General features: G+C 38.1%; 1 protein-coding gene and 1 long non-coding RNA gene across 3 annotated transcripts; both read right to left on the reverse strand.

The window, feature by feature from the left end:
• Positions 1-96: 96 nt before the first annotated feature.
• Positions 97-8,057, reverse strand: LOC117419515 (KRR1 small subunit processome component homolog). 2 transcript variants are annotated; one of them, XM_034032308.3, is made up of 10 exons: positions 7,887-8,057; positions 6,993-7,168; positions 6,501-6,635; positions 4,868-4,993; positions 4,310-4,393; positions 4,162-4,218; positions 3,817-3,987; positions 2,433-2,510; positions 859-952; positions 97-365 (listed from the first exon to the last, which is right to left on the reverse strand). In XM_034032308.3, exons 1-10 carry the CDS (start codon positions 7,972-7,974, stop codon positions 223-225), a joined length of 1,152 nt encoding a protein of 383 aa, XP_033888199.3. In that variant the 5' UTR covers positions 7,975-8,057; the 3' UTR covers positions 97-222. The 2 variants fall into 2 exon arrangements, with proteins under 2 accessions (XP_033888199.3, XP_058841619.1); XM_058985636.1 differs by lacking the exon at positions 6,993-7,168.
• A 327-nt stretch (positions 8,058-8,384) lies between these two features.
• LOC131697354 (uncharacterized) lies at positions 8,385-10,558 on the reverse strand. The gene is made up of 4 exons (XR_009307188.1): positions 10,299-10,558; positions 9,387-9,546; positions 8,887-9,028; positions 8,385-8,734 (listed from the first exon to the last, which is right to left on the reverse strand). It is a non-coding gene; the product is annotated as an uncharacterized LOC131697354 (long non-coding RNA).
• Positions 10,559-12,355: the final 1,797 nt, after the last annotated feature.

The following is a 12,355-nucleotide window of genomic DNA, read 5'->3' on the forward strand; positions in this document are numbered from 1 at the left end:
CTGATAAATAGATCTCAACACGGTCCATTGCAGATACAAGGAGTGTCTCTCCTTGTATCTGCAATGTTTGTTGTATTGTTACTCTGATACGGGTACTGCACAAGCCGTTTCTTTATTATTACATTTCCCCTCTACAGAATACCCCAAAGCAAGAGACAAAGGGAAAGATGAATTTGTATCCCAAAGGAATACATCTGTCGCTGCAGGTCAGCAGGATAAAACCTAGCTCCTTTTCGTCTTTTTCTTTACACTTGCAGAAGCAGTCTCAGCTGCTCTGTTAACTGGGGGAGCACCCAGCTTCTTATTCTTGGCTTTCTTGACTTTGTCTTTGATGGCTTCAATGTCAATTTTGGTTTCAGTAGGAGCTAGAAAAGAAGAATACATGTTAAATGATATACTAGTGCAGTTTATTATTTTATTGAAAATAGTACAGAAGAGAGAGAAATTAGCACAGCTCTGCACAATGTATTACTGTCATTTCTATTAGCGCAGATAGATAGCTAGATATACATTATTGGGTGAAACAAAGAAGCTGGTATGAAAGATGCAAACATCAAGTGCTGTATAAAAAAGGCTTGATTAGAGCTCTTCTGTTAGACCAGAGGAAGGAATGAAGACTGCACACTGTTGTCTCTGAAAACTGGTAATCATGCATACAATGCCTTTTCCATATTGCATGCCAAATTTGGTGTTTAATAATATTAAAACCAGTCACATGCTGTATTGAGCAAATCATTCTGGACCAATCCACTAAATAAGAGACTCACGCTAGTGACACCATTATTCAACATCAATGGATGACCACATTACAAAGATTGTTGGTAAATAGTACAACACACACACACACACACCCCATACCTCTCTTTGTTTTCACAGCAGGTTTCTCTTTAGGAGGAATAAATGCTTTGTTCCGTTCTTCTTGCTTCTTAGTTAGAGCTTCAGCTTGTTTCACCTAATAAAAAAATATATATATAAAATTAATAGTTTAATAAAAATGTATTGCATATGCAAAATTTGAAAACATGTTGTGTGTGTACATTATAATCTAAGTGGTCCCATTTTTTTTAATTCACTTGAGCAATACATGTAGTAAAATCATTACAAATGCGGAAATGTATCGCGCTAGGTTAAAAAAGGAACTGTGTTGTGTGTGTGGTTATCCATTATCTAGTACACATTCTTGTTTGTCTAGAAAATCTGCAGCATCATTGGGTGTGAGCTTTAGGAGTTACAACTGTCAGGGGACTGAACAAACCAGAGTATGAGAAACCTATGGATCAAAGGACAGAACCTGCAGGAATTATTCAAACTAAAGTCTGGCTTTCACCATTGAGGTAGAAAGTAGGGATGGGTCGGTATACCGGTTTTTCGGTTTACCGCGGTTTAGGTACATTACGGTATTAATACTGTTCCTTTTATTCTACACCACAATTATCGTAATTCATTTATACAATGGTTAATGCATTTTTCAACTACAAACACGCTTCTAAATCAAGCGATGGTACTTGCAAAGTGTCTGAGGAAGATCTTTTTGTGAACTGATACTGTATTTTGATAATGGTTTGATGTTATTTGCATTACGATCAGCAGGTCACTCGTGATCTTTGCATCGTCCATTTGGTTCACAGCCGCAGTCAGCCTCCCACAGTAACATTTCAAAGCTGCGCTGGGCTATGCAGAATATGCACAGATTTCTGTGGGTGTTGAGTGACGTCTACAGCGCATCTCCGCGATTCTGTGCAGAACTGCGGAAATCTGCGCTATAAGAACACGACCAATGTCTCAAATAAAATTAGCACAGACCCACAACTGGAGCAAGATAGCCTACTTATCAGCGTAGTTTTGTTTAAAAAGTATTCCAGTTTTTTTAGGTAAGACATCTTTTAATAATCATTGGAATTCTGGTTGTCTTTATAAAAAAGAAACATACCAAATTATTTGGCATAGTAAAATACTAAATACCAAATGTTTAAATCATTCCATGAAAGGAAGTTTTTTGTGAATTACAGTAATTTAAGTGATTTACCTTAGTCTTTCTTCATTTAAGTCTTTATTTTATAACTTGCATGATGTACTCTATACCGTGATATTAAGGTTACCACGGTGTTCTTTTTTTTGTTTTGTTTTTAACAGTTACCATACCATGCAAATTTTATACCGTCCCATCCCTAGTAGAAAGTGCAGAGTTAGGAATCTGATTTAAATATGTAATTCACAGGAAAGCGCTGTGTTTTACCAAACACAGCTACAGAAAATCATTTGTAAACTAAACCTCATGCAAAAACAAAATGCCCAGCACCAACTCAGGCACACGTTGCCTGTGTGGGGAACTTTAATACATGTTTGGTGGATGGGCTCTTATTGTGGGAAGATATTTTATGAAAGAAAAAACAAAAAAAAACACACACACAGCACACACACAAAGCACTTACCTTTATTTCCTCCAACTTCTTCCTTCTCTTCTGACTTTCTCGGAGGAAGAATTCACCAGTTGCTAACTCTTTGTCCATCTGTTCAGAACAAGACATTCGAGTTACTTCCCAAACACTATGCTCATTGAAGATACCCAACATGAACTGCACAGTTCTAGGGAATGGATTTTAAGATGCAGTCCAAGTGGGGTTTTTTACCAGGCTAAGTAAAAATCAGTAATAGCCAAGCTGGGATATGAAACATCAGTGTCAAGTTATACACACCCTAAACTAGAATCACAGGGTAAGCCAAAGCACTAACAGGCTTTGTCTTAATTACACATGAACAAGGCAGGCAATATCCTTCCTGAAGAAATCGGGGCAGATTGAGTTTATAACACATTGTAAATGCAAATTTATATAGTATTTATTTATATAAGATCGGACATTTCCATTTAAAAAATCTGGAATTGTTCTGATGCAATCAGAAACCCAGAGGTAGTGTAAACTGTGCCTGTTACTGTACTAGGACTGTTCTTTATGTTAAGCATCCCCCCCCACCCCAAGGTTTAATTAAGCAACAGCCAAAACTGTTTATGCCAGACTTGTTAGAAAGTCTGTAATAAAATCACTGATTGTTATTGTCAATACGTTGTAGATGTTACTAAAGACATCCACTGTGCAGGTATCGCAAACTCCATGAACAAAACGTTAATAAATAAGTTCTGCACCAAACTGAGCTGATTTTAGCAGTGCTTGCTAGTCTAACTGATTAGAAAGCCTTTTGTGTTGTTCTTCAAGTTGCTGCAGTGACATTGTAGATGCTAGTATAACGAGATACTGTAAATGACATACCGGCTTAGCAGACAGATTTCATTAAGTAAACATTTATTTGAATTAAAAGTATAAATGCAAAACTGCGTTGCAATTTTCTTTGTGACCGTGCCAAGTGAAAAACGGCAATTCAAAAAAACGTCAAAATCTCCCAAGGCAGCAACTCTGCTGAATTTAATATATAAGTTTACTAACAAGGAGGCCATTCAGCCCACCTTGCTTGTTTGGTTGTTAGTAGCTTATTGATCCTAGAATCTCATCAAGCAGCTTTTTGGAGGATCCCAGGGTGTCAGCTTCAACAACATTACTGGAGAGTTGGTTCCAGACTCCCACAATTCTCTGTGTAAAAAAAGTGGCTCTTATTTCCTGTTCTGAATGCCCCTTTATCTAATCTCCATTTGTGGTCTTGGTTTCTTTTTACAGGTCAAAAAAAAGTTAGCGGCTTGTAAATAACTTATTTCTTTGCGTACTATTGGGAGGATCTCATCTGGCCCGGGGGATTTGTGGTTCGTAGAAACATGGTATAAGTGTGCCCTAAAAACTCCCGTTTCCCCCCCAAGCTGGTACAGACCTGGCTCTCTGGCTGTGGCGGTGGGAATGGCGTGTACTCCCTCTTAACTGTCTTCTTCTTGGGCTCCTTGCGTTTGCTCAGGTTTTTATGTTTGAAGTTGGGCAGGAATCTCTCCCAGCTCTGCATTCTGAGCTCTGGATCTTTTGACAACTCACGCTTGATCATTAACGTCTAAAAACACGCAGTACAAAAAAATAAGATATGAGATTATTAGAAAAGAGAGACTGAGCACTTACAGTAGTACACAAGGGACCTTTAAATTGGTATGAATGCGCTCCCACCCCCACAGCAGCACTTCAAAGTGGCCATGTGACGTATCTATAGCAACTAATCGCAAGTAGATACCTTGATGTTGTATATCGGGTGAACGTTCTTCATTGTGTCCAGTACTACTTTTCTAACCTTTAAAAAAAAAAAAAAAAATCAAAATCAGTAATGCATTAAAAAGACAGGACTATATTAAACCTCTCCATCTGATGTAGCCTCTACTCACTTCCTTTAACCCATTGTATGGCCCCAAGGCAGACACAGTGTTCCCCTGAACCATAACATAACAGCTTGTCAAAAGTTCAAGCGCCTGCAAAAAGACAAGTAATCAAAGTTTTAGACAATGCAGAATGAACCACCAATATAAACAACAACTTCCAGGAAGGATCAAGGTCTTAACACAATAAAGCTCTTATCCACAGCTCACACACACACACCCTCTATCTATACTGGCACAGGCAGAAATGATTCCAAGAAAAGCATTAGGAACATTTATCTAAGAATAACGTTTCTATTTTAAATTCAGGATTGAAAAACCAAGCATGCGGTTTCAAGATCTCTAAATATCATAAGATGATTTAACTTGTCCTGTTGTGTAGGAGCACACCTGCCCCCTGGCGGACATTTAAAAAATGTACAACTGTAGATTAACAACAATATATTAAAATACACAGAGGAAACTACTGCTATTGCTATATTGTTGCTCCAACACCAGAGGGTGCTGTGGAACACTTCTTGTGAAGATTCTATTGGGGTTGATTAATGATATTAGGGTCCTGCTTACCTTCAGGGTGGATCCTTTTGGACCAATCAATCTCTGTCTTCTTTTCACAAATCTCTCTCTGTTTCTTACTAAAGAGCCAATTTTAATGATGTCACACGCCATGTCATCTTGAAGAATACGCACGGCCTACAACAAACACAAAAAAAGAATCAAAAGTCATCAAAATGAGTTCCTGGACTTTAGTTGCTCAGAATCACCACAGATCAGCAAAGACACCTATGGCTAGATTGGCTTTGAAATGGATTAAGTAAACAGTTACCTACATGTCTTTAACACTAGAAGCCCCTCGTCAGTCATTTTGGCGGTTTTTGGTTTTAAAATGTAATTTTCTCCACTCGTGTAACACAAATGGGGCTGTGCGTTCGTGTACCTTTCTGTCCTTATGTATTAAATAGTCTCACAAAGCATGAAACGCGGGAGTGCAGAAATAAAGGAGATCTATTACATTACACCTAAAAGCCCCGGGAGCAGTCACATTGACGGCCACACAGAAAATAATTGTATTGTGATTATACAGAACAGTATTCTACTTTATTATTTTTATTTACTAATCCACAATGTGTTTAGCTGTAAAGATTAGTCTCTACTCTCTGCCCGATTGAATGACTTTTGAAAGGCTGGCGCCTGCTTGCCAGCTGCGCTGCTTTGGTCAGTCTATTAGCATCAGGACTAGTGAAAATAAATACCAGAGACCATGGAGTTTTACAATGCAACAAAATATGGAGTTGATGTTTTGGATCAGATGGCATGGAAGTATTCCGTGAAAGCTGGCTCCCGACGGTGGTCTGTTCAGGTGTTTTACAATGTATTCGACCTAGCAGCCATCAACTCCTGGGTACTTTATAAAGAATGCACGGAGAAGAATTGATCAAGGAGAGAATATATTTTACAGTTAGCACAGCAACTTCGCAAGAAGCACTTGGAACAGAGGGAGATTGCCAAGTGTGTACCCACAGCTGAAGCTGGCAACCCTGCTGAGAGCCACAAGAGACGCCAATGCCAGTTTGGCAAGTGCAATAAAAATAAAACTTCAGGCAGCCCTGTGCAGAAAGGCGGTGTGGAGAAGCGCAATATCTGTGTTGATTGTGAACAGCCTTAGACTCAAAGTAAAGGAATACCCTTTTCTCGAAAAAAGAAAACAATACTTAAAACAAAACAATAACATTTTGTGCTGTGCGCTTCTGTAAAATGTTTTCTTCCAAGTTTATTTATCTACGTTGTTCAGGTGCTTTTGCTCATCTGATAAACCGATTGCTGTTGAAAAGTTAAAAATGTATTGCTATCGTTTCAGTTTTATAAATATGTATGTTGTAAACCGATGTCTGTTCACATGTTTATTTACATTTTCTTGTTTTGATTTATAAAATAAATGTTCATGTATATACTGTGTGTGTGTGTATATATATATATATATATATATATATATATATATATATATATATATATATATATATATATATATATGCTTCGGTTGTTCAGATGTTTATGTGACGTACTTAATTAAAAAAAAAAATTTAAAAAAATTATTGTTTTGTCTATTAATTTAAACAAAGAGATTACTGTCCCCCTCCCCTCAAACATGGCACACCATTAATCCAGCAACAACAGCAGTGTGAACAGTCCGATCACATACCTGTTCAAAAGGAACACTTCTTGCCAGCAGCTTTATCAAGTCTCTAGCTCTTATAATGGCATATGGATCAAAGGTCTTTCTACTGGTGCTGACGGTCATGCTGCCCTCAATCAAATCTAGAGTTGCTTTAATTTCCTGAAATAAAATTAAAAATAGCAACAGAAGAATAAATTATAGATGCTCGCCAGCAGAATACATATAAATAAAAAAAACAGGGGTACAGAAGAGCAGGGATGGAAATTTATATTATATAGCAGTTTCACCAATTCCAGGTTTTACTATGCGCTTGCTTAATCAGTGTGTGAGTAACAAGTCCACGAGTGTTTTATTAACCCTTCACTGCCCTTGGTATGTTCCCACACCGAGGTCTTGTTGTAAATGACTCTGCAGCAGTTGTTGATGCGCAGTTCACCTCCTCTATAAAAGAGTCTGTAGAAGAGCAATTCATGCTAAAGATATACAGGCAGTAGTCAACGGTCTTGTGGAACTTACACAGTCCCCCAGTGCTTTTTGCACCAGTGGCCAGCACTCCTTTAAGTAGGCTTCTCTGTATTTGGGAAATAGAGTGGCAAAGCTGCTTCCTTCCAGTAAACCCCTTGGGTTGTCCTCTGCTGTAAATGGGTTTTCTTTCCATCCCTCTGGCACGGTCAACAGGTCTGATTCATCAACTAATAATAATTATATATATATATATATATATATATATATATATATATATATATATATATATAAAATAAAAAAAGTTAGAAATTGCCCAATTTGTTTCTTGATTGCAGTCATACAAATCTATTATAACTTACGTCTTTCAACATGTTATATTCTGTGTTATTGTGATGCTAAAGAATCAATCGGTTGTTATTAACTACACGTAGATTAGTTACAGTATGTACTGTAGCCAGTGAAACTACATTGCACTGCACATTTAAACAGGAACCAACGTTAGTGCTTCTATTTAGCATCTGTTGTGTGTGTGTGTGTGTGTCTATATATATATATATATATATATATATATATATATATATATATATATATATATATATATATATATATATATTATATATATATATATGGAAATATATACACACAGAGCGAGAGTTTTGTTTTTAAAAAGGAGTACAAATGATAACCAACCCAATCAACAACTAAGTAAACACCCCGTTACATTGCATTCTTCCACATTCATGTACATGACATTTAAAGCTTCAGATTATGTATTGCTATTCGTACTGAATTTAGATGATTTCTTATTAAATAGATATGGTGTAGTTGTAGTTATACTACTTTCGAAACTACACAGACGGGATAACTGAACATTACTTTTAAATTAACGCGTTCCTTTAATGCGCTTAATGCGTTACACTCAGTAACACCACTGGTATCGATTACCTTTATTTGCTTTCCTTTTTGATTTATTAGTTCCGTGTGTCTGTGCCGTGTTAGCCCTCACGCCGTCTGCCTCTGTGGAAGACGCCATACTCGCTCTCTACCCTTTCACCCCCGAAGCGGCTCAGACTTGCGCAACAGTAAAAGTGATCCGAGAGAAAACAAGGCTCATTCTCATTGCCGCATTTGATTCCGAGCTATACTACAGGTTATTTAAATGCATTTCTACTTTAGTGCACAACTATCATGATGCTTATTTGTGCAAAGGGGCAGTGGGTAGGTATGGTCTTATCAAGGTTTAGATGATGTTTATTCTGAGCACATGCCATACTTTCTTACATGTAAAAATCTCCAGAATTATAATGTTAAAATCAGCAATATCAAATTCATTTGAACTCAATCCCAGTGGATGGTAGAAACAAGGCACAAGCTTCCAAAACATATAGGGTGTATTCATTTATTTAATATTTCACAATTAAATAAAAAAAACACATGTTCCAATTAACTTAAAAGATAAAGGGGCTGAGATTAATACCCATTTTAAAGCCTTGGTCAGCACTGAACAACACAATGGAGTTCCCATGTACGTACACAGCTCAGGACTTCCTTGACCAAAGAGGAAGTATTTCTGTTATTGGTCCAGAAAGTAAACAGAGTTAGCTTTTGAAACGCTTTTTTTTTTTTATATAAACACTGGCGCGACTCATGGTGATTCTGTAGTGCCGCAGTCCTTTCTTGATGCAACTCGCTGTATCTCACAATGACTTTCAGTACAATCACACCAAACAAAGCTAAAAGCAGGAATCCTGCTGTTCCACCAACGACCAACATCACATTTTGAACTTTTCCCCCTGTCAAAAAAAAAAAAAAAAAAAAAGCGCACAAATATTTAAAGCACAGAAATATTCCCACAGTAATCTACCAATCACTCAAGCTGTCCTTTTTACTGCACACACCTCCCTCTTTACTATTTGCAAATGTTTTTTAAACCTAAAATACTCACAGAATGATAGCCTTTGCCCAGGGTCCTCCTTAATTTTATCTGGATCTCAAACAGTGATTGGCCCCAATGAAAGGACTGCTTCACCTGGTTTCAGGTTGTGATTTAAATCCCTTCTCCTCACAGAAGGCGTAGCTAGACATTTCTGCATAAAAAGAGGGAGGAGTAGTTTCATGTTATAACGTTCTATAATATTTTACCTGTGTTTTAATAAATTGGCATTTCTATCAGTTTAAGTATTTACTGTGTTGTACATCCCTGTGAAAATGCTGCCTATAACCTTTTTAATGCCATCAACCATGAAGACCAAACGTCAGTATTAGATTTAGTGGTGGACACGGGTACAGCCACCAAGCAGTGCTTTCCCTTCCTCTCCATAGCAGTATTGCAAAGCAACGGTAAGTCACAGACTGTTGATTTTGTGACCATGGACATCTATAATTTAAAGCAACAGCTTTTTAGTGTTGAATTTTGTTTCTTTAAAATGCACATTTGAGAATTACCCTTGAGCAGTTGTGCTTTTCTGTCACAGTACAGATCTTGATCCAGCAGTGAACGTGGATAGGATTGTAGGGGGTGATGGAAAACATTTGCACAGAAAAATGACTCCGCTGCTCAGCTTCCTGCACAGAATACCACTTGAACGTGTGATCAACCGGGCAGCTGCAATACAATTACAAGTCAGGTTTTTGTTTTATATATAAAAGACAAAAGGGTTTCTGTTAATACACAGGGCTAAATTCACAAAGATATTCACTCCAAGTCATCGGCACTGCATGTGTTTGTCTCGGGATAATAAACCATGACTATTCACAAGCCCCCTAATTAATGTCTGGAGTGGTTTATTACTGGGTGTGATTCTACTGTCTGAAAGAATCATGCTAATGATGATTGAGTAAATAGCTTTGAGAATCCAGTCCACAATCTTTACAATATAATTAACCCCTTGTTATCACTGCAAGCCTGCGGGTGGGCCATTGTGTAGATTTCTAGATCAACCAGAGCTTCTGCATCACGTTGTTAAGGTCAACAGGCAAGCGGGCAACCAGGCAACCACTACTGTGGTTCCTTTATAAGGCAAAGAGACAAACTACGTAAACAGTACTGCACTGAAATAGTGTATTAGCCGTGTCCCCTATACCCAAGGTTTCACAGACCATTGGACAATTTAGGTAAGGTACAGGAGTTCAAGATTAGCGTTAAATCTGGGTCTGATCAGTCACTCCAGATACAGATTACTGAACAGTGTATAGCAAAGCTGTCCAGATCTGTTGGACTGACCCAGCTTCAGTGCAGACAGGCAGGGGAAGAGGTAAACTGAACGGTGTAGAATGAAAAGGAAGGGGACGCATTAATAAAGATGATCAATGTAAAATAAAAACACATATTTGTAAGTTCACTCCTGCGGTTACAACCTTCCTTTCAGAAAGAAGGTCTTTGGTTCTTCTGCTGAGTTTGGGGTCTGTGTGGCCCAACAGGAAACCACCTCCAAAACAAAGCCATCAGCGAAGGTTCCCTGTGGAGCACCGAGCGTCACTTCAAAAAAGAGGTCACTGCTTGGCCAGTACAGCACTTCCTCTGGGAGCAGGTCATCGCTAAACGTGTCATCCTTATGGAGAGTCATGCGGAGCTGAAGAATCCCACTGGAATTGTACTTGATCAGCACTACCGACACAGGCCTAGAGAGAAGGAAAATGCAGAATTAGAAGCACACTATTAGAAAACTGGATATGAGGAATACGAAACGCGGGTTCAGTATTCTAAAAACAGTTTCTTGTCTTAAAAGAAAGACAAACTTGGCAGACCGCATGGACTTTGGGTTTATTCCCATCAAGTGGAATGACCTTCAGAGATCGTCAAAGCAAAGTTATATAAATCAAAAAAGAGTACTTTTGTTGGGATGTAGTATTTATTTATATTATGGCAATGGGGTTTAAGATCCACTAGTTTTGTGTAAAAAAAAAAAAAGTTATCTACAGGACATCCGTGTAAACAGGCTCTCACATGACAATATGCAATACAAGCTGCACCTTGCTGTTGCAACTCAGTCAAGCCGGGCAACAGAGCAGATCCAACAGACTTTGAAAGTTGATGTTGGGCTGGCAGTTACTTTTATATTCAAGACTGCACAAAGAGTGACAACCTGCCTGGACTGATGGGTGGTGTAGACTGTATGCTTAAACACTGCATGGGTGTCATTCCCCTGATTTAAACAGATACAAAACACACACTTTAATATTCAATGGAGAGTATTAGTATTTTTAGCAATCCACATATTAGCATGGAAATATCCAGATACTAACAACTGAACAAATGTAGATGTGAGTTTGTACTGCATGCTCTCCTTATAATGGAGCCAGTTATCATGGCTCCCATATAATGCATTCTCATTATTCGATGGGAAACAAACAGGACAGCCTCAGCTGTGGATCCCGAGAAATATTTAATTGCAAAATTGTTTTATTTTTTTACAGAAAATATGCTGCATATATAAAGCTGTATGAATTGTTAGATTAGTTAAATGTTTTAAAAAACTGCTTCACTGGAAAACTCCAAATGGTGTCTACAATAATTACATTGTTTGTTCATAACTTATATATAATCTCAGTTCTAAAATGAACAGAATGTGGTGGTTGTATTTGGGTTCAGGTGGTGGAACACCATCACAGTCCCCTGATCCAGGAGTATATGACAGGAGTAAAGAGTGAAAACCCTTTGCGATACTTGCCTGAATCAGAGCTCCACAGTAGGTGTGCTGGTCTCTGATGGAGTAGGAATAGAAATCCGCTCCCTCTTCAGCCAGGCAGCTACCATCATTCAGAACCAGACTGAGGTCCTCAGCAAGCCGGCTCTTCAGAAACTCTTTCGAAATTCCAACTTTCATCAAGCCAGGTTCACAGAGAACATACATTCCAGCCTCTGTGTGACAAGCACAGCAATCAGCACCAGACACTCAGAGGACACGTGCTCTTTAAAAAGCACTGTTCCCCTTATAATAATCAGGGTTGTTTTCCAGTTTAGTCAAGGATGAGCATTTAATACTGTAACCCTGCTGCAGATTTACAAGGTTGAAGCCATTGTTTCCTGGTACCTAATCACTTCCCACGCTGTATATCACATGGTTTAGACTGTCCTACAGCACAGGAAGCTCATTGTATTTATTTAAAACAGGAGATTTACCTGATGCCTCATTTTACAAGGGGGTCCTGGAAAACAATTACAATGTATTTAAAAAAAAAAAAAACCAACACTAATGCACAAACAATAAAAACCATGTGTGGTTCAAACTTAAATCAGCAGCATACAGAATAGTATAAATAAGACAGATCTGTTTGTTAAGGTAGACTGATGGAGAAGCATTGGCAGGAGGTTCTAAGCAATTCCCAAATACGATCTTTAAAACCAGACAAAGAGGTTATCAAATTCCATCTTTTAGTGACAGGATACAAGGAAGCAGCAGGTTCATTATTAT

This window comes from Acipenser ruthenus, chromosome 14 (assembly GCF_902713425.1).
Source record: "Acipenser ruthenus chromosome 14, fAciRut3.2 maternal haplotype, whole genome shotgun sequence".
NCBI classification, from domain to species: Eukaryota; Metazoa; Chordata; class Actinopteri; order Acipenseriformes; family Acipenseridae; genus Acipenser; species Acipenser ruthenus.